At 36.7% G+C, this 23,533-nt stretch overlaps 1 protein-coding gene across 7 annotated transcripts in view; it reads right to left on the bottom strand.

Annotated features, from left to right (window-relative positions):
• The window catches only part of CADPS2 (calcium dependent secretion activator 2), a 285,481-nt gene that overhangs the window by 167,520 nt on the left and 94,428 nt on the right, over window positions 1-23,533 (bottom strand). For all 7 annotated transcript variants that reach the window (XM_085042221.1, XM_085042198.1, XM_085042176.1 and 4 more), the window contains exons 4-5: window positions 2,453-2,533; window positions 645-881 (exon numbers count right to left, since the gene is read on the bottom strand). In XM_085042221.1, coding sequence (XP_084898347.1) covers window positions 645-881; window positions 2,453-2,533 — 318 coding nt within the window. The remainder of the gene's footprint in view (window positions 1-644; window positions 882-2,452; window positions 2,534-23,533) is intronic.

Below are 23,533 nucleotides of genomic sequence, written 5' to 3'. Positions count from 1 at the left end.
CACTTAAGAAAAAAACAGCATTTAAAGGATAAAAAAATATTTCTTTTAAAATTTTAACAATTGAAATGCTTATTGTGTAACATTATCTGCTGCCTTAAATAAACTAAAGCCACTTCAAGTGCATTACACAAGTGTGGCACCTTCGGACCAACAAATTCACAATGCACACCGTGATAAACAAAACAAAAAAACCCAACAACAAAAACCAACAACCCAACCACACAACAACACAATATGATTCTATTCTGTCCTCAGATATGTTTAAATAGCCACATGTATTTGCAGCTTCCTCTTGAAGTCAGTTGCGCTTTATATAGATTAGTACTGCATCCCTACAGGCCAGGCTTCCCGCATAATCTCAGAAAACTCTAGATAGCTTCTTCAGGAAAATGCAGAAATTTATAAAAAAACTATTATAACCAGTAAATAAAAATTACTGTGTTTTCTCTAAATGCTTCCAGTAAGAAAATGCTATTTGTTTACAAAATTCTATGAATGCATTCCTGATAAGATACAAAGAGTAATTTACTTCTTTAACAAGACATTTTAAAATTACCAAGAAAGGACTAATAACAAAACAATACCAAGGCAGATATTCTAGCAATTTAAACCATCAACAAGTTTTCTGTGAAATCTGTGATTACCTCTAACGTGAAGGAGAGAACCACGTCAGACTTCGACAGCTGAACTTCATTTTCGTCTCCTATATCCAAGAACGCAGAATTCTGTGATCGCTTCAACTTTTGCAATTTGAATTCTGGCCCACCTTTAGACACTGGCAGACTTTCCAAATTTGCCATCAGCAAATTCACTGAAGATCGCAACTCTTCTATGTACATATTTTCCATTTCCCTCGTTACAAACTTTGGGAATTTTCTTTCCTTGTAAAATATATTTTAAAAGTTAGGGAGAAAAAAAAATTTCCCACATTATAGAAAACATTAATTTACCAACTTGCTTTCAGTTAAGAGACAATAAATAAAAACAAAAGTCATAATCTCAATGTCAATCTATTTTTATGTCTTAAAAAACGTAATGGAAAGGCTAATCCTGACTCATAAATACAGTTAATTTTGAAAAGAAGTAATAAAGTACAAATGGAACCTTGCACACTTCCCTGAATCATTTCATCACAAACCCAAGTTGAAGAACCCCACATTAGGTATTTCTAATAACAGCTATTTTACGCATAGTAATTAAAAACATACCTTTAACGTTACCTTAATTATTTTTTAAACTGAGATTTATAAAATGACCTATCCACTAATAGTTACTAATTTATAAAATGACCTCTGCAGTAGTTTATTACTTCATCTATTTCCCATGCTATCAAAAATAAATCAATCACATTCATGCTTTTAATATAAAGCTATTAAACTACAACCATGACAGGAATTTCCTATAATTGTTTACCTTTATTTATAATAACAGTTATTTAATTTTGAAAGTAATGTTTAATTACCACACACCAGTTTATTTTAAATAATAATCTCTCTCTTAAACATTAGAGAGAACTTAAAATCAATTTTTCCTCTATAGAAGTTAGATAATAGTATTTAAATACTGTGTTTATAACAATAAAGACAAAGAAGAAACATATGTCACATACAGTGCATATATGAACACATACAGAACCAGTTTTATGCACAATATTGAATATTGGATGCTTGGGAGAGTGTCATTCAAGATTAAACAAAAATGCAAATTATACTATGATTTACATATAAATGAGAAACAAACACCACTCCCAATGTATTGCCTGCAAAGACAGGCACCTTGCTCCTAAATCAGACAATTTATATCATCATGTGTTACAAGACCTACCATAAAATATTTTATATTAAAACCTTTACAGTTGATCTCGTTTCAATAATAAAGACCAAGCAAGTTGACTGTGACCCAAAATTCCTGCAGCAAGTCATGTGGACTGGCTAATCACAGCATAACAGAGCCAGTAAATTACATACTAAAAAAAAATTAAAAACAAACAGAAAAAAAGTCATTTATAGCTAGAGACTAAAAACACAGGCCAAGGTCCAAGGTTCTCTAGCAAAAAACCTCAAACCCCTATGACTGTTTTTCAAACCATATATGGTGAGAATCATTCAAACAATAATATGCTAACACAGATAAAACAGACTGTTATTGTGTTGTTAAAGGATCTTTCCTCTTGTTAAGATTCTTTTTCCATCCAACGTAAAAAATGAGGAAAATTGGACTTGGTGTTGAAGGAAATGTAGGATCACACAGCATATGACTTTACAAACCCAGGTTTTGCTTTCTCCCTACCCAAGCTGACAGACTTTCTTCAGAGCAGAAAGGAATACACCTGCCAGACTGTTTTCAATCTTCTGCTTAACTTTAGAATCAGAAACAGGAAGCACACATTACAGACCATCCCACTCAATCTCATATGAAGGCATGTTTCTGGTACAAGAAAGCAATCACTTACCCTTGCCATTTGTTCTGCCAGTTGTAATCGTCCGTCTAGTTCACGCCTTATCTGGGCTGCTTGCTCATCTCCATTATCCAGCTTGGATAGAGAACAAAAATAAATCCAGCTGTGAGAAATGCACTGTATTTTAGCTTTATAGCAAGCAATGTAGATAACAGACAAGATAAATGAATTTTCTTCTTAAAATCAGTGAAATACTAAGCAAATGCACAGCTTTGAGGCTCACCAAGATGAAAGAAATATAATGGCCATCCGTTAGTCACGAGTCAGGGCTTCTGAAGGGTAACCACTGCTCCCTTGCATTTTCAATACTCAGGCTATACAGAAGAGGCATTATTTCTTTATTATTCAATGACAGATTGGCTTAGAAAATGTTTGCAAGGAAATACCCTCTTTGGTGCCATGAGTTCCTATACAGGCATATATTGATATAGGGAAAGATTGTGTGATTGTGCCTTGTGCCTTCTAAGAATGGTATTATTTCACTCACATAGCTCTTTTCTCCAGTATTGCCCAACTGCTCACATCAAGGTTGTCCTAGATTACCATATAGATGTATTTAGTATTTTATTACCAGCAGCTGTGGGGCATTAGCTGTTATCTCCTGCTATGACTCACCCCTGATAACAAACAATGGGCCATCAAGAACCCACCGTGTGACTCATGGACTTATCCTATTGTGAGATGCTCCACCCAGGAGGGAGGAGCCAAGCATTCCCACCTGGATATAACCTGGTTTTGGAACTGCCCAAGTCAGCTCTATCTACTGGGTTCCCAGAGGACAAGAGCTACCACTGGACCTTCAGGTAGAGACCAGACCTTCCACAGGATCACTGCTTCAACTGAACTACTTCACTTGGACTGCTACCACCACCCTAACAGGGTGTCAGGTTGTATCTGATTTTGTCAGTGTTTTTCCTTGTTGTTTTTCCTTGTATTCTTGCACTTATCTTTACTTTTCGTATTAGACTTATAATCCTGACTTGTGATCTCCCACTAGTTTGTTTTCAAACTAACACAAAGGTACATTCAGTTTTTGAACTTCCAATATTTTCATACCTATGAAATAGTCAGGACTAAACATCTGACTTCTATCTGGGAGGTAAAGGGGAAGCACAGATCTCTTCCCTTCAACAGCAATGAGGCTCCCTGACTCATTTTTCACCTGTTTACTTTTTGAGGGCAGGGGAGGTGAAGTGGGACTTCACCTCAATGCATGGACCTGCAAAGCTGATGAAGAGGAAAAAAAGAGTGACACATCTTAAAAAGATCAGTTACATCTTGCCATCTTACCTGAATAATTGCCAAACGAGGACAGAGTTGCTATGGAGGGCTCTCTCTGTCTCTGGGGCTCCCCACAGATGTGATATGACATATTGGTACTACCCTAGAGCATTAAGTATTTAGCTAAGGTTTAAGGAGGCCTGAGTCACTCTTCACCAAAAGAAATCTTAAATTGATTAGGGGTGCAAACTGGCAAAAACTGGTTCTCTAATTGAATGAGACCTCCAACTAATGAACACACAGTTAGTTTAGCAAATTACTCATTACATTAAACTAAGGATTTTCAGTGTTTTTTCACTAAGACTGCTACTCAGTGCATCAGGCTAAATGCAAGATACCACCTCCTTTACAATGCTCCTCACGTAAACTGATACTTATTAAACCAAAGCACTCATGAAAATTAGGCATTCCAATTAAAAAAGAAAAAACCAACAAAACAATTAAAAATTAACTATCCAGTTCTTACAGGTCAATTAGAGCAATATGCTTAATGAAAATCTGACCACATTTAGCAACAGGATGGAAAATATTTCACTGCTAGTATGGAAGTGATAATGGAACATGCAATCTGTCACCTGTGCAATCTGGCATCTTGCAAGATCCTTGCAGAAACTGATCTAGACCACCAGAAAGAAAGAGAACAAAACCTGATGGCATCCCCAAAAGAGGCTCAGTTTTATACCAGAGAGTAGAAGATGAATCATGCTCCAGACTGGAGGAGCTCTTCCACTAAGCCTGTCAAATCTCCTCCTAACTTGAATGTGAGCATAAATGGCAAGACTGTTTTTCATGAAAGCAAGGTTTTAGGTTTCCAGAATACAATAACAGTATTCTAAATAAATTCCCAAGTTTGTATTGTGCCATTTCTCAAAAGAATAACAGAGTGAACTTGTCACCAAGAATATTTCTAATTTCTATTTTTCTTTGTATTATAACCACATACTTTAGCAATTATTTTTGTTTACTTAGTATGAAAGCCTGTCAAATATGAAAAACACTTTTGTTTTCCTTTTTTGACTAAGAGAAGGTCAAAATTATTTTAATAATATAACCCATGACAGGCAATTGCTTGAAAAAATTCTGCTTGAAGGTAATTTCAATGACTGAATTTTAGTTTCTGTAAAAAGGAAGGTGTGGGAGAACAGAAAAGATAAAACCTTTTCCTCTGTGAAGGCAGAACTTAAATAACTGCCTCCATTATTAACTCATTTGAAGAAGTAAGAGATTTTACTTAAGGACTGATATTTAGCTACTTTTCCATTTAAAAATATGATCATTTAAGTTAACAAAGATGTAACCTGGTTTCATAAATCTGCATTTTTTCCTGAACTCTGCATTGCTTTTCATCATCTTTGTACTTGACTACTTCAAAATGTGATTTCCCTACTTATTTATTTTAAAACTTCAGTCTCCTTCCCAAAACAGTTATACATTCTAATGGTTTTGCTGTTTGTATGCAATGATATTTTGTAAAGTACAGAAAGAAGCTGAAGAGATGAAAAGCAAAGAATGCTGCTTTGCTTACAGAAAAGAGCCAAGGTAATGACTGCTAGGTCATTCACATCTGTCCCAATAAGAAGTAAAGTTGTTGATGTTATTATTTTTGCAGTATGCAAAATGAAGTGATAATCAGAAAAATGGTAACCTTGATATCTCCTTCCATACAAGGTCATTCTACCTGTTTCTATTCTAAACTCAACAAAATACATGAGAAAACAAATTTACAAGCAACACACTTAGTGATTATGAATGTGCACTCAATCATAATTTATCTACTGAATATGAAGTGAAAACAGCAGAAAGATTGAGAAAATTCTGAAAATACCAGTGGTTTTTGGAATTTTTGAGTTGTGTTCACTTTTTTCACTTGACAGAACCCACCACATGAGAGGGGAGAAATGACAGTCATTAACACCAAGTGTTAACAATTTCCTTAATTCCGTTTTGGTGGACCAAATCCATACCCAAGACATGTGTAGATATCAAGTTATGACAATCATTGAAGCAATTTTCAAACTGCTAAATAAAAACTAGTAAAGTATATGACACTGCATAGAAATCAATATAAATGTAACAGTGGAGAACAGCTACTCAGATTCTTCTCAGTACCGCAATTAAAATTTGGTTAAAAGAAGCCACTAATCTGAAAGGACTTAAAATAGAGGCAAAGGTATTGTATGGTTTTTTTTTAAAGAATAATTCACCTTTACACAGGCATCATGTATAATGCTTCCCCCACCCTTAAATAAGAAGTCACTTTTTTTAAAAGTTACAGCCTTAGAGATTATTAAAAAAGTGGGTACATAGAAATTTCTTTTAACAAAAACTTTTCATCTCACTGCAACAGTAATTGTACATCATAGCTATTCACTGCTTGCACCCATGCTAGAGATGCTTTCCATGTCACTGAAACCTCAGATAACCAGTTTTTATTTTAGCAGCAAGGGACCTCACTATAGAATACTCTACAGACAGGACAGACCTGTTTTCAGTACATCAGATACATCAGAAATCCTGACCAAACAAACCAGTTTCCCCTAAATGCCACACATATGGCACCCACAGCTTGTAAAACCTAGGTAAAGACATTGACTCCCCTTCTGAGTTCAGTAGGAAAACTCCCAACTGAGCAAAAGCATGAGTAAGACAGCTTTTCTTTCTGCAAAGATGATTATGATTTTTAAAGCTTCTTCAGAAAAATCAGTATTTATGACTGACTACCCTTGGGTGAATAAAAAGTTATTTTCTAGTTTTTAAAGTAACAGATTATCATCTCTTTCCCCAATGGTGTTACATTAAAACAGCTTTCTAAAATAAACCTACCACCATCAGACACCAAGCTATTAATTCAAAATTATTTTTACTCCCAAATATTTAAAGTTACCTTTATTTTTTCTCCCTCTGAAAAGGGCAATAATATTTGGAGGTGGAGTGGGAACATTCTCAAAATGCAAGTTGCCCAGCAATTCTTATTAAGAGGATTTCAGCTGCTTACATAAGTGTGCATTTCTAAAAGACAAACTGAAGTTTTCTACTCCAAAATTCTGCTTTAATGATTTCAGCCAAAACACTCCCTTGCTTCTGAAGAGACATGGGTAGACAACAGACAATACATGGCTTTATCCAGAGTAAGAAAAGTGGTGACCATCTTGTCGAAGACTTCCAGTAATATCTTGCTTTGAAGTTAGGGTCTAAAATTTAGCAGCACTCCAGTTGTGAAAATCAGCTCAACTCTGGTCACATTATGAACCTTTGAAAAATCACCTTTGCAGTAGTCAAGCTACCAACAGCCACTACCAGATGCTAAATCAAACTGCATTCAGACTCATCTTCAGGTTGTGCTGCCCTCTTTCCTAAATCTGCCTGAAGTCAGATTATCTGCTCATTTAAGAAAGACTGTAAACTTATCAGAGTTAAAAATTTCTGTTCAGAAACATCATGCTATCTTGCTTGAGAAACTGTTATTTAATTTGTATGCCTGAACAGCACAGAACAGAAATACATCTGAATAAATGAATGTTTCTATATTTTAACACATTGGAAAAAGAATGCGTATTTTGTGATTCCTATTTAAACATTTTTCTGTTTTTAAATTACTTACAAGGCTGTAATGTAACAGTGTATTTTGGTCCAAAAGGGAAATTGTAGACTGGAAAAAAATCTGGTTAACATGCAATTTAAGGTAAAAAGAGTATTAATGCTGCCAGGAGGTGCTGTGCTAAAGCCCCTGGCACACATCTACATTGCTCTACATACAAACTAAATCAGATACCCTACGCCCCAGAAACAAGACCAGCTTGTGGATAGATGAATACAGAACTGCTGCAAGTTATTGTTCTTTACATTCACAATGCTCAAACTGATAGTTCCTCCATGTGACTATTTTATTAATGCTCTTTTAGCTTCCCTGCAGCTTTCTAATTCACAGTAACATCGACATGGAATTACATATACATGCCTATAGCATTATACATTTAATGACTAAAATGATGGTACACATATCTAAGTACTTGATCTTCTTCCTGCAACATGCAGTTCAAAGTCCTTTCACCCTGTGTGACAACAATGCTTGTTTTTCCTTTATAGCCACTTTTTGCCACACATAACCAAGTCTGAGCCCTGCTGAGCTGAAAGGTTGTTTGCAGATGCCCATGTGAGGTAACCTGCAGGGTCCATCCCTGACCACTGCCAGACAGCCAAGGCAAAAACTTTCAACATAAACCAAATGGAATAAGGGACTTGGGTCTAAATTGTCAAGATAATACAATACTGGGGACAAAAAAGGTTTTCTGGAAGCAACTAATGGCATCCAGCAGCAAGGCTGGAAAAGGACCGAGACGCTCTAGTGCTCAACTTTTGTCGTCAATCAAGCCAGCAGCAGGCAAAGTGTAGTAGATGCAAATACTGGCAGTTTGCAGATCATTGTCCTTGCTACTCTTATCTCTGACTCTAAACAAAGGAGTTTTGTTTCAGACAGACCTGGTGCCTCTCAGGCCCGCAGGATGTGTTCCCATGCTTACCTTACACAGGTGGAGTTGGTTGAAAGGAACAGACTGGGAAGAGATTAGTGTCTGCAGCACTAAGGAGCCACTGAACACAAACAGCCCACGGAGATTCCCAAAGGTTTCCAAGTTAGTGAACCAAGATTAGTAACTGAATATAGGAAAGTGGAAGGATCAACAAATTCCAAGCCAAGCCAAAACCAGAGCAGCCAAACCCAGTCTACAACTGCAATCACTTTTGGACATGAATTCAACAGGACTTAGCTTCTGAAGGACAAGATTGTGATGGGAGTAAATTGCTTCCACTTCATATAGAAGGTAAAAACCAGATTTAATTAAAGGGTAGGATGTGTGGAGCTTTTTTAAGCTACTGCTGGACCTTTTGATAAACCTCCTGCCTCCTGTTTCACAGCAAGAAAGACACAGCTGTAAAAGTAAAGAAAATGTCATCACTCCTCTGTTTCAGAGGAGGCTATGCCATTTAGTTTCAGCTTTAAGATATTTTCTCTTCCTTGTCTATAGATTATTCAGTGGATTAATTAAGATTCACAAAAGAGATCAATTAAATGGTATTTAAAAACTCTCTCATATTCTCTGCATGCTGTAAAGTCCTTACCATGTATCTCACAAATGGCTATGCTGACAGATGATCCATACTATAATAATGAAATCCTGTGGATTTCTCATAGAACTCTGCAAACCACAAATTTTTAAAACTCATTTCCTAAATTTTGCTCTCCCGAATTCATTCCTTTTCCCAGTCAACATACACAAACCCCCCAAAATCACTAGTTTTGGCAAACAAACACAGAAATATGTTTTAGATTATGTGCAACACAAAATCAAATGAAACAAGAGAAAGGATGTCAGAGAGAAAAAATCTTAACAGTTAAAATAAAGAGGCAGAAAAGGCACCTACTTTTGAAATTATTTCTCTTGTGGAATAGCATTTAATACAGGTTTTCAGCAAATTCTACATCAAAAGATAAACTCAGCAACCACTGAAAGCATTTCTACTTTCAAGTTGTCTGCAGCAAGTAAACTCATAAAAGCTGCACAGTTCCAAAATCCATGTTAAGTGTTCAAACAACTTCTCCCAATGCACCATCAGGCCTCACAGGCTTTTTGTATTGATTTTGCTCTAGTAGAGCACAAGATTGCCTCTCAGACAACTGGCCAAACTGATCACTCAGTTTCTGGCAACACAGTGCCTACAAAAAGCTCAAACATCTGCTAAAATTAGTTTTTGTAGAAAGTCTTACTGACTACTATTTTTTTTCTCATTTTTTTGTGTGGGAAGGTAAGTAGCAGTTTTACAATAATATGAGTATTGAAATTAGGATGGAAGGTCTTTAGATAAGCAGAGAAAGCAATTAGCATATAACTTTCTCTGCAGTGTGTCATTATTGTTAAAAACATGTAATGATGCAGGTAAAGAGCATGGCCTGTCAACAGTGAAATACGCTACACTGGCTTCAATTGGATAAAAAAAAAATCCAATAAAGTCAATGTTTTCAAAAACTGTGCCTGAGTACCTTCAGTATATCCATGAGATATAAGACCTCACTCAGAATTTTTTCACAAGCTTGGTGCTACCCAAGAAGTTTTAAAAAGTCATGCACAATCTCAGATGATGAGAGATTTTGTTCTCTGAAATATTTTTATAAATTCCTGGACCTGCTTATTTGATTTCAATATTGATTTTTAAGATAGCACTTATACTAATAGCTTCTACTCATTAATTATATGTACTCATTAATTATACTTATTATATACTGATTTGGAAAATATGATAATCATAACAATATTAAAAGCAACACAAAATCTAGAGTAATGATTGCATTAACTAATTAAATGAATTTTTTAAAAAATCAAATTTGCCAAAAACAACACTGAAAACTATACAATTTTAAAATATAGACTTTTATGTTAATCAACCATTGGATGGACACTTTAGCAGTTTCCAAAATAATCAAAGCTGAGACTATAATATGGCCTTTCCTTACACTCAAACTTGGAAAGTAAATTCTATGCAGTTTTGAGAGTCTCAGCACTGGTTAAAATGTTTCTCACAAACCATTTTATTCAGGGGCTTCCAATACCAAAATCCCAAATAAAACCTACACTAAGACTTGAAAATAAACAGGAAAGTACATCCTATTGTATGTACATACAGGCTAATCATATTAGCTAATCATACATACAATCAAGCTTATATGTACATACAAGCTATTGTATTCAAGCTAATCACAGAATGCAATGGGAAGAGCCAACATCACTCCACCCCACTCAGTATTTGTACTTAGATCAAACTTTCACTTTTCATTGCCAACACTGTAAATGGTAAGACATTTGAAAAATTAAATACACACCATATATTAATGAGAAAATCTCTATCAAGAAACAGTTTATTTAATACTGAGATGTACAAATGTACAATGCAACTTAAGTCAATGACTGCTTCCCTATCAATCATCTTTCCTACTTGACTGCTATTACCCTTTTAGAGAAACTATAAGTATTTAAAAACCTTTTATTAACAGTGAACTTGATTAACCTTGCCAGTCAACCTTAGCCTTTATGGTATGTCCCAAATGTCACATAACATGTATCTTCTTAATATTACCATTACTGAAGAAAATGAAAAAATAAATTAACAGTTCAAAATTTATCCTAGATCAAATTAAAATTTAATCTTCAATATTTTATTGCAAATTTTGATCTACAGACTTGAACTGATATTTTGTGAACAGGACACTTGGAAAAGTAATGCAAATGTCTTTGCACAGTTAGGAATGAGGTTTCTGTTGATCTATTTGGATTTGAACAGACCCTGGCACCATGTTTATTTATGTGAGCTGAAGAGAAACTAGGACTTCTCAACCAGGATTTTCACTAATTTATAGGCATATATATTTTTATTATATAAATATATATATAATTGCTCTTCATCAGCTGCCCAAATAAAACATTTAACATACATTTTATTTTATAGCACTGCTGGTGTTCTGATAACCAAAATTCCAAGAGTTGAGATCTGTTTCTTGTCTTGAGAAAATCTTGAGAAGTAGTATATAAACAAATAAACAGTATTCAATAATGCACAGAAAGCACCATTTCACCTACATATTTGGATAATAACATTTGAAGACAATCTGCTAAGACCTCATACTTACAAAGAAAATCACTATCTCCATACTGAGTCTGCAGCTAGTTTTAACACTGACTTAATGCAAAGATAAAAGTTGAAGCTTTATTTGGTTCAGAGAAGCTGTTTATGCAATGTAGGCATTCAGTGAAAAAGATACTCTGACCTAGATACAGATATTTTAAATATTTATTTATTCACAGCAGTCTGTTTAGGCAACAAGGAGAGAAAAATCAGACAGCATGTACTTACACACTTAATAGTTTGTCTTTTGCTAGCATTTCTGTAAGTATTACGGACTCTTTGCTTATTCTTGGAATCATTATATTACTTGGACATTAACACCAGAAGCTTCCAAAAGGGGAAAAGAACCCAAATAAAAACAAATTTAGAAAAGAAAATGACTACATTAAACTCCCCCTGAATTTGGTACGTATAAACCAGAATTGTGGGTGTGACAGGGACAGCAGAAGAGGTTATTTGTGTAAAATGCTGAAGCCTGGCTGCTCTCCAAAGCAAACATCTCTAATGATAGTTGTGGAGCCTGAGAAAATGTGTGTGATGTTGTAAGGTACACCCAGGCAAAGTCCTATTAATGGCAAATTATGGACCTGCTCTCCAGGAATGTGTCCAAACCCTTTAGAACCTCCTGCTGCTATCTGCCCTCATCACTGCCCATGACAAAAGGTTCTGAAAATTCTCCAATAGCCATATGCAGAAGCACTGTTTCCATTTTCAATCTCCTACAAATTTCCTCGAGTGTCCCAGTTTCTAGTGGTGCATCATTTATCAAGTGCAGGTCCACATTCAGCTTACCCACTACCTTCATTTACGTTTGTAAACTTCAAGCATACTCCTCCCTGTCAACATTCTCAGCTGCAGACTGAAGACTTTCAGCCCTTTCAGTCCCTCTGCAAAAGGCTGCTGTTCTGTGATTTTCAATACCAGCCTCTACTCCTCACTGACCTCTCCACTGTCCTTCACAGAGGAAGGCCACAGCTGCACACAGTACCGAATGTAAGGGCATAAGGAAACCTGCATGTGAGGGCATATACAGCAGGAAAATGATGCTACTGTTGTACAAAAAACTAATGATTCCACCACAGGGAAGCCAAAGTGTCTTTCTGAGTTGTAATTGCCTGTGCTCAGTCCAGCATCTTCTGGATGTGCACTGGTTTATTTCTCCTCTGATGTATCACCTTAGCTCCATTAGAGCTGCATGAAATCACATCTGTCACCCTTCTGCCCATGCAGTTTAGTGAGATCCTCCTGGAGTTCCCTGCAGCTCCAGCAACATTAGAGTAGACAAAACAGTTTCATATCATCTGTTCTGTCAGAGATTTGCCTTACACTGCCTTTTCCAGGACATAATATATTGAATAAATATGCAACACTTCTAAACACAGTGAACCAGACAGAAAAAACACCTTAACTCCCTAGGAACCAACCAGAAGGAAAACATAAGAAATCTTTATCCAAAACCTCCTTTCAAGACTGCACCATAAAAAGTACTGATACTCAGACTTAGATATTTATGACAGAGTTTGTCATTCAGAAAAAAGTGTCATGGGGTGATGAGGAGTCAGACCACTGGGTATCTAGAGCAACATTGTTTTTAAACAAATATAAATATTAAACTGCAAAATTAGATGTTATTAGAATCACATTAGGATTCAAATTAGTGGATCAGTAGTAGATTATAGAGGAGAAAAAAGACGTTAGCACAGGTCAGAAGTGCTACTTCAAACAACTGAATTTTCTGCCTCTCTTTCTCTTGGCATTTGCGACACAACAGATCAATTGGCAAAACTCAGGCTTGCCCTTCTTACTGGGTGACACTGCAATGTCTGCTCACCACTGCTAGAAAGGATGAAAACCACACATTAAAGCACATTATGCTGTGACAGAAGGAAGAACAATAATGACAGGCTCTCATTATTTACAGATTTAGTCACACTTAAATACTAAGTATATGTCCCACAGATAAATCCAGGACATGGATGCAAAGCATCATTTTTTTATTAACAGACATGAAAAAAAATACTGTAAACATTTTTTATCTAACTGTATCTTGGTTTTCACATCTGTATATTGGAGCTCAGGGATACCATCACACTCATCACAGGGCTGTCTTCTACACTGTAAAGGTCAAACTCTTCAGTTGTTGTTAACTATGACAATGTCTTCCACCCCAACTTTGGCACCAAAAAATTAAGAATATTCCCATACAAAATAGCTTAACTTTTACTTTTTTTTTTTCCACTCAAACCTTTGTCTTCTTATTTGTAAGGGGGCTCTTCCCACAGCTAGGTAGGGCAAAAAGATTTACATCTATTCACAGAGCCTGTTGAACCATCTAAATAAAATGTCTTTTAAGTCAGAAATTTAGGGTCCCTAGGTAATCAATGGAGACAGAGAAGCCTCCAGAGTTATTTAAAGCACTTAAGCAGTTATCTTTACACCTACCACAAGTACTGTGGAAGTCCCAGCTGCACTGGTAATCTCTGGTGAGTAAGATGATCAAAGAAACGGGCGTTTTTATTCCCTCTCTCACCTTCCCCCGGACCCTGCTGAAATAGATACTGGCTGTCACCCTAAATACAACTTAGTTTCAGGTTCTGCCTAGGGAATACCCTCCCACACCCACCTTAGGCAGGAAGGGATGGGCCTTAAATGAGTTATGACTCATGTCCTGATCCTCCTTAGAAAAAGTATTCCACCCTCCTCCTCTCCTACCACCTGCACAGAGATTACCATATCCAAGACAACTGAAAGCTTAGCATGCAAACCTTGTTGGTATATGCATATTTATGTTCTAAAGTGGCTCACAGTGTTTTCTATTTTCCTGAAGTTATCCTTGCTTCAGAGGGAAATCCCCTATCCTTCTGCTTACCCTACTCACTCTCCAAATATATCATGCAGAATGTTTTTTTGCCATATTAATCACTGGTAAGATTTTCTTTGGAGTGTTGAAATCAAAGGGAATATACGTAATTAGGGCAATAAATGTTAATGAGCATTCCATTAAGTAAGCAGAAGCGCCTTGAATGTCATGCCAATACTTTTTCCAAATAATTAAATATAGCTGACTTAACTAAACAGAATTCAAACTGACAGCTTTCTGGAAATATGATGCAAAGAAGCTAGAAGATAACAGAAATGGAATCCAATGCTCTCCTTTTCTGTTCCATTCTATAACATAAACTGGAGAATGCTCTGTATTGCCACCTGTTTCTAAAAATCAGTTGTGTTGTGTTCCATCTATTCATAAATTTAAAAATCCTAAATAGATGAGTAAGGATTGAAAAATAGATTTAATCCTGAGGTTAATGTATGAAAAGGCAAACTTTATCTTCAGATTATGAGAATTTGACTTTCCTATCTATGAAGGTTCTGATGTATGGAGTGAAGCCCAAAAGACAACAGTTTATGGATCTTCAGTCTAACAACCTAGTTTAAAATCCTCCACGTTAGGGTAGCAGTCCTGTCCACAATCATGTCTATGCTTTTTTGTCATGCTGGATGTGTCATCCTGGGCCACCTTTGTTGTCAGAGTCTTACAGTCACATTTGATATCAAGGTGACATCCCTGGTGCTTGCACAGATTAAGGGGCCATAGCTGGAAAGCTAGAAGGGCCTCAGGAATCTTTGTAACATCACAGATCCAGACTAGAAACAAGTATGAAGGTTTGGCCAGCAGATGGGTGCCTTTGTCCAGGACAGGGTGAAGTCAACCAACACTTTGCTTCATCTTTTTTCTGGTCCCACCCCCACGACCTGAAGTGTCCAACATGCACTCTTTCCACAACAGAACTCACTCAACCACTTCAGCAGCCAGGGTTCTGAACCAGTTTTCTAGATGAACAATTGCAGAGAGACAGGGAGCCTTTCTCCTGCTGCTAGAAGTCACAAGCTTCCAGCTTCTATTCTCCTGGAAACATGGAAACTGCTGACATTAACCACGTGTGAAAACATCAGTTGCAGAAAGTCTGCTATCCATCTTTAAAGCAAAATAGTTGCCCTGGTACGGCAAAAATGGAATATAATTCAGAAAAGTTTCCCAAAGGAGGCATAAGTGTTCCAGGCAAGATTCTGCTGTCTCCAGTCTCCTGAGAAAAGTCCCAGTACAGTGAGAAGACTGTGACAGATTGACTGGCACATAAGTTTAGAGTGCTCCTAGGAATGAAACAAAGCTCCTCCAGAAATTGTGTGTACCTTGAAGGTTCTCTCAGGTACAGTTCAGGACTATTTTCCCTCATTTATGGGAAGTTTAATGTTCCCACATCAAAAAACCTTGGCACTGCATGACCAGTTAGGAAGAGAGTTTATTCAGAGGTGCCAGAGTGACTCCTCCCTTACTTCATTTGCAAAGGGATATTTCCCCTGCCATAGCCCCAGACTGCTTACCATACCACAGCTCCTTTCAACATCAGCTAGAAGTTGACATTTCTACTAAATATGTAGCCTCAATTTTATTTCAGTTTTTTCCTGTTTACAGCTAAAATTTCTGGAAATCAATTTATTTATCAACTTATTTATTGTTATCTCAAGAAACAGATTCCTATACAGGACAAATCACAGATTAATCCTATTTTTACTCCCCTCTTACTTTTTCCCAGTAAGCTGTAAACTTTTAGTCTGAGGGTTACAATTATTATTTTTTTTAATCTTTACTCATGTTACTGACCAAGAAAGGGTTATTTTAGCTGGCCTGAGAATTTTTATTTAATGCCTATAGCACTAAAATGAAGATAATTCACCTGCCTATAGAAGACCTAGAGAGAGAAACTGGGACTTCCTTGTAAACATTTTTGAAGTTTGAAATTATGAATCTCTAATCACAAATCAGACAGCCTTGGCACAGACACAAGACAGAATCTGAACAACTGTCTAACATAAAGTATGGGAATAAATGAAAGGACAAGCAGCATCTCCCTGCATGATGGTCCCTTTGTTGAGAATCAATCCTCTTTCAAGGTGAGAGGGTATCTGGGATGGACAGCCTGGAACCTTAGAGACTGAGAGATTAGATCCTAGAGACTAGAACAACTTCATCAGAGGAGTCAGCCAAAAGGGTGTCCTGAGAGTTCTCTCACCTTTAGAACAGGCAGAAAAATACCTTCCTAGAGCATGAAAAAAAATAAACACACAAATTAATAGCTTATTCAGAGAGAGCTGTAGATTTCTCAGCCATTTTACATAAACAATTACTCGTGCATAGGGCAGTCTATCCTGTATTATGGAGGTGCTATTGTATTTTTATTTAAAATATCATAGAATCACAGAATAGGAAGGGTTGGAGGGGCCCTCTGGAAATCATCTAGTCCAACCTCCCTGCCAAGGCAGGGCCAAACCTAAAGCACCCAGACAGAACCTCCCTGAGCAGTCTTTTCCAATATTCTGCCACCCTCAACATAAAGAAGTTCTTTCTGATTTTAAGTTTATGGCCAAAATATGTATCTATCATATATACAGAGAGAGAAAGAGAGACAAAGAGACAGCTCATTTCCATATTCACCTGCATCTTTGCGTCTCGAGAAACTGGGGTGCAGGAACCCCAAAGGACCTTGTCAGGGCAGCCAGTTGCACAGAAACTTCTGCTGAAGAAGGACGACCTAAGAGGGTTCTCCCTCAAAAATGGGGGAAAAAATCAGCAAAGCTTCAGAATAAAAAATTCAGTACCAGTGAGCCAGAGTGACACAGAAACATAGGGTCATTCTTTTCCTGTAGCTTTTCCCAGGAGCAGCCTCATGCTGGCTGCTGAAGATACCTCAGCATGAAAAATGCTGCAGAGGAACAAGTGATTGTCTAAGCAAAACTACTTTACTTTGAATTGATAAAGAGAAGATATAGAATACTATCATGTCTTAAGAACAGGTGACAAATTCATGCTAAGGGCCATTAACTTATTCAGCTTGCTCACAGGGATTCATTCAAATGAACATATAAACCAGTAGTCAGACACATTAATAAACTTAATCATCAGTCTGGAAATGTGGCTGTAAAAATGATTTGTTTCGCATTCATCTACCTGAAGACACACAATCTCTCCTTAAAAAAATAAATTAATAATACAACAGCCTTTGGTAGAAAAGATTTACTTTTATTGCTTAATACCAAAGTAGACAAATTTTATTCTCAGCTGGTAATATAAAACATGATGAGTCAAATGCACTGGTGATTTTAATATAAGTGCAAGTTAAATGCTGGATATATTTGGCTTTGAGTGTTCAGGCAGTTTAACTCCCTTGGATCTAGAACTCAAGAGAATGTCAAAACACCATTAATTACTTCATTAAAGCTCCAAAAGAGTATTTAGGGGATGAAACACGGGGAAGGTAAAATTAGAAGCTTAAAAGGATCTCCTTTAACAAAGCCCAAAACAACTTTCTTATTTCTTTGTGCTACAACAGCCATACTGCTGCTGCTGCCGCACTCACTGAATGCCAAAGACAGATTTAGAAAACATAGCACCTTGACAGAAAAATCGCAGCCAAAATCCCTATAATGTCTGTGATCTCCATCCTCAGAGAAGGCATAAGATAGAGCAGGAGAGGTGGGTAATTCTCAGCTTCTCTCCGCTCAGTCCCACTCAGGCCTCTCATGGCAAGAAAGGTGATAGACAGGAGAACAGCCCTGCGAGGATGCCAACTCAGACAACTCGAGCAAATTCACTAGTCTGTGAGTGCTGATAGTCTCTCAGTCTACTAGAGACCCTAAATGTCCAATTCCCTCATACAAATGCAAAACAAAACACAAAACCAGAAGCCACATATGCATAAAGAACTCTATGATAGAAAAATCCACATGTAGATTTCATCTTAAAAGTAATTAAACATGCAAAACTATCCTTCACCGTTTTTTCTTAACACTTATACTGGACAAATAAAGCTTTGAATAGTTTCGTGGTTTTCAGAAGATCAACTTGTTTTTCTTTTAAATGTATATGTTAAAGCCAATTTTCCTTATCCAGTAGCTGAATAAGGATACTCCAATACCCCAAATACTGAAAATGTATTAGTGTTGCCAACACACCATTTCTCTCTGGTATTTTCTCAGTATTCCTTTAACTACAAACAAAAATATTTCAAAGTATTTCATTCTGTAGCTTGCATAGCTTCTAAACATGGTTCAGAGTCAGATATTTAAGCATGGTAAAAAGGTAACTTGCTTTTCTGAGCATGTTTTAATGTTCTTTCCGTCACTCTTCCATCATTAGAGTAAATGAGAACAAATCAACAACCTTTGGGGCAATCAGAGACTTCTTTTCCAAAGTAAACTCTGCCATTATTGAAAAAGAATTCATTCACAGGAGCTAGAACTCTCTCTCCCCAGCCTATTTAAATACCATCACTGCATGCTAACAGAACTGAGGCACTTGGGGCTACAAGACTTCCTTTTTATCAGAACTTATGTCATTAAGCTGAAAATCCAAACTGGCCTGACAAACACTGCTCATTTAACTCTGAATTTCTCACAATCTTATTGAAGAAGTAATCTCGGGAGTAATATTTGAGGTTGCAGCACTATTTCCCAAAGGATTGAAATTTTTGTCTCGAGCAAGACCTCTCCAAACGTCTCAAATAGAGGCAAAATACCAATGAAGCACCTCAGAAAAAAAATTAAGATAACTACTGAAGTAACTTCATATTAAAACCCTATATGCATATAATCAAGAATGACATCTCATGAAGAAAAGGCAACATCCAAATGTTTGATATATTTGGGTTGAATTATTCTGCTCCAGAACAGACAGTGGCAGATGTTTTCTCTCCTTGAAGAACTGGTTAAAATCAATCAGAAAGCAAATTCTTTTTTCTGTTTCTTTTTGTGGGAGGAGGTCATGGAGGAAGATATATTCTGGTATTTACAGGTACTAGAAACTAAAATCAGATGCGTGAATAAGACTGAAGTATGGTTATTTGAATTTTTCTGCTATAAAAGGCATGAAACACTTTTCAGGTTGACAGACACATCGGTAATTTTAAAGGACTGACCTGTTCTGTAAGGAAAGACATCACTATTATCCCATGACAATGTGCTGAGACTTTCTAGACTCACATTTAACATGTAAAAATACAGACAACACAGTATTCACTAACTAAAACTCTGTAGCCTCCCACACTCCCACAAAATTACTTTTCTTCTCCCCCAACATCTCTCATACCACTGCAGTCCTTGCTGCCCACTGAGAGGCCAGACAGCTTCTACCCTCACTCCTGTCCTGTCTGCATCTGCTCTGCAGTGTCTGCAAAACTGTCTTTTATCCAGAGAGCAAAAAACCTGCCTCATGCTGGGGGTGTGCAGCACTTCCCAGCAGTAGACTCTTAGCAAGTAAGGCCTGAAAGCAGCAAATCTCATGTATGTCAGCACAAGAGTTTGGTGTGTTGTTTTGTTTTTTTTTTTTTTTAAAGAAAATGGCAATAGGAATATCTTGGGCCAGGTAAAAGCACATTTTGATCCCTATGGGATGTTTAAGACATCAGTGAATGTCTTGCCTAACACCTGATGTTACCTTGGAAATACGGTAATGGACCTTGCCAATATTTTTCACACTTTACTTTGTTGTATAAGGTATAATTTTTTGTGAAGTAAGTAATGACAGTCATTGGTGACCATCAGAAATACACTGGCTTAACCGAAGCCCTGGTCACATCATAACATCTGATGGAGTCAGTGTCTTTTCTTGTGACTAAAAACCTGCAGTTATAGCTGTTTATGTGTTCTAGAATATATAGCCCTGACCACTTTTTTTTCCTCCACTTTTTCCATGGGTGCCATGCCTCATCTCAAAGAATTAATTAATCTGTTTAAGTTTTGGTCTATATACTATATAAAAGGAATCTTAGTACTTGTTTAATTACTTCAAGAAGAACATTATCAACACTACACTGAAACTTTCTGAACAAAGATATCATTATTCTTTGTACTTCATAAGCTCACATATGTCCTCATAGTTGTATAGGGTATTAAAGTTTCTATGGAAAATAACCAGAAGTACAGGAAATTCTGTAATCTGTGAAATAACTGCACTACTTCTCATTATTTTACCAAGGAAAGGATCAGAACTAAAAACATGCAAAAGTCATGAAGGCCTTGCTGCAAATTAAATTGCCCCAATTTGACTTATTTTCAAAACTGCATAATTAACTGGACTTCAGTAAAGTGCTGGGTGAAAGGCTCCAATTGTATTGAGCACCATAAGCAGACTTCAGTCAGAAGAAATTCTTGACAGAAACTACTCTTAGAATTAAAAATAAAAATATTTATTATGGAAGATACAATATAATCCACTCTTCTCAATATTAGACATTTATACAAAGAGTATAAGTATATTACAAAAGCTGAAGATAATCAAGGGCAAGACACAATACAAGGCTTTTAAGCAGACAATTATATCTTGCAGCAAAGGACCATCTTAAGCTATTTCCAAAAGAATTCGTTTGTGGTTGATTCCCAAAAATGTCAAGACTAAAACACTTAGCAACTTATTCTTCTTTAAAACTGTTACATTATACTAAAAATTATTTATTACTTGTTAAAAACCAGAATGTGACTTGCAAAAATTCTTTCATTATGAAAAGTACTGCTCTCTCCTTTGGGCACCCAAGAAGGGGGTTTAGATCAGCCAAAACTGCCAATCTTATAAAGGCACTTTCAAAATAAAATTAACTCCTGAGTAGAGTTACGATTTACCTGCTGAAGAAATTCTGGTACTGATGAAGTGGTGTAGTAATAGTGTATGACCACAAATCAGTTTGAGTTTGACTTTCAGTTTGACTTACTGCAAAGTTATCTTTTACATCAGTGAATAATTAAAAAAAAGAAGAAGAAGGAAAAAATGTATCACGTTTGATCTCTATAAATCAAAGAAATTGTAACAGTTTGGTCAGGCATCTGAAATGCAAGTCAAGGAGCTCATTAAGTCCCAGCTAACTGGCAATCATTTCTTTATCATAAAACACTGCTTGAGGCAGCACAGTGTAAATAAAAATCAGGTGAAAGTCTTAACATTTACAAAAGTGAACCTTTTAATCACAAAGAGATGTGGGTGGGTGGTTGGCAGCAGTTGCTGGACTTTCTCTGAATTGTGAAGCTGAAAACAAAATCACAGAGGTCTTCAACATCCTAATGTGAACATCTTTTTAGTGTTCAATACCCAAGCACAAGCTTAGGCGTTTAGCGTATGTTAAAAGATTGTGAAAAATGTTATTCTTCAAAGAAAAATGCATAGAATTCTCACAGCTATGTGGACTACGTTTGACAGTGTCAGAGAGTTGGTCTATTGTTATTCACTTTATTTTTGATTAAATTATTCTGCTGGTTGAATGAACACTGTTTGTCACTGCTATCACAGGAAGGATGGAGCCTGGCAACCAGACTGGACCTGCAGGAACTCACACCCCAGCAGAGCTGTCTGTAGGGCTGAGATACCAAAACACCAGTGGTCTAAGAGTTGAAGGGAATGCTCCATTTACAATAGGCTAGGGAGCAGAAGCTGCTGAAATCCAATAAAAAGTTTCTAAATGCTGAGAAAATCATGAGGAGGAGGCTGGCAGACAATACTTCCTACTGTTATACAGAGCACCTTTGTCTGCTTAGCAACCCTGTAGGAGCAGGATAATTTACTCTTATCATCAACATTGTAAGACACTTTTCTCTTTCCTATTTCCAGAGGACTGGAAGGTACAAAAAAAAAAAGGCGGGGGGAAGAAAAGACAGAGTTTTCTGCACAAATTATAACTGTACAGATTTGCTGCTAAGGGCAGCTGTTTCTCAGAGCTGGAAAATATACAGAATTTCATATATCTCATTCTCTGCTAGAAGCACAGGCTAGAAGCCAAACTAATCAAAACCTCTATCAAAAATACAATTTTAACATCTGTTTAGACTTGGACTTATCTCACTGCTCCCAGACATTATTGATTATCATTATCTTCAAGTCTCTAGTATTCTAAACAGCAGCAGCAACGGGAAATGAAAGTGAGCATTTCCATACAAAGACAGATAGAGGCTTCTAGGGCAGAATGAAAACTTCTGGTCCTGACTGAAATCCAAGTTTAACTTCATCTCATCTTCTATAAATACACTGTCAATAGAAAGGAATAAGATACTGCCTAAATTAAAATATTATTAAAACTATAACGAGAAATAAGGGATTTCACCAAAGGAGAAAAGGTATCACATTATCAGAGACTGGCTGCTGTCTGCACTGCACTTCTTGGCAGAGCTAGGTATGATTGTTCTTTTCTTTGCACCAGACTTCTCCTCATACCTTTGGTCTATTAAGTGCTTGACTGGACCCACAGGAACAGGATATGAAAATTGTTGTTGGTAGCAACTCTGTTGGAACACATAATGAAAGTTTTTGCTTTAGCAAAGTAACCTCCTCCTTGCCTCAGAAAACTAAAATCTGCAGAAAGCTAGAACCCCAAACAAGGGTATAGCCCTGAAGCCTTTCCCTCTCCATTCTTTCCAGCTTGAGGTACATAGTTGCTCATGTACCTGCTCCCAAAGAACCAAATTTCCATTTCTTCCCATCCTCCAATACTTACATGAATCTGGGGTAAACACTGTGTGCTTTGGAGACCTGCATGGGAGATTTTACAGTCTTCAGTGCTCAAAAACAGGAAGAGCAAGAGAAGTGCCTTCTCTTAATCCCATTGAGTCATCTTTTCACACATCAGGGTGGTCAATCTTTCTCCATTCTTGCCCACAACAAGATTATTTTCTCTTTAATTTGCAATTTAAAAACAAGAAAAGAAATCCATTCCATGCTCATGATTCTACCATGTTAGAAGACAAAAATGAGCCACTGGGATGTTTCAGTCTCTCCATAGGTTATGGACCAAGAATTTAAGACACAAAATTTTTTATATTTGTCAAACTGTTTTGTTCCGTCAACTTTTACACAGATATGAAGCAAAATAAAGAAGCCTTTGAGTATACAGATACAATAACCAAGTGGATGTGTCATCAAAATCACTTCTAGACTAAGGGAACTAATTTCTTTTTCAATTGTTCAAAGTTCTGCAAGTCACACTTTTTTGTGTTCGTCTAGCCCAATGCAGACAAAACAAAACAGATTTTGACCACCCACAGTGATGAACAAAGCAAGACTTAGCAATCAACAGACACCAGAAG

This window comes from Lichenostomus cassidix, chromosome 1Aa (assembly GCF_008360975.1).
Source record: "Lichenostomus cassidix isolate B80296 chromosome 1Aa, HeHo_3.0, whole genome shotgun sequence".
NCBI lineage: Eukaryota > Metazoa > Chordata > Aves > Passeriformes > Meliphagidae > Lichenostomus > Lichenostomus cassidix.
Note: the sequence above shows the minus strand (reverse complement) of the source record. Positions and strands in the feature narration are given on the sequence as shown.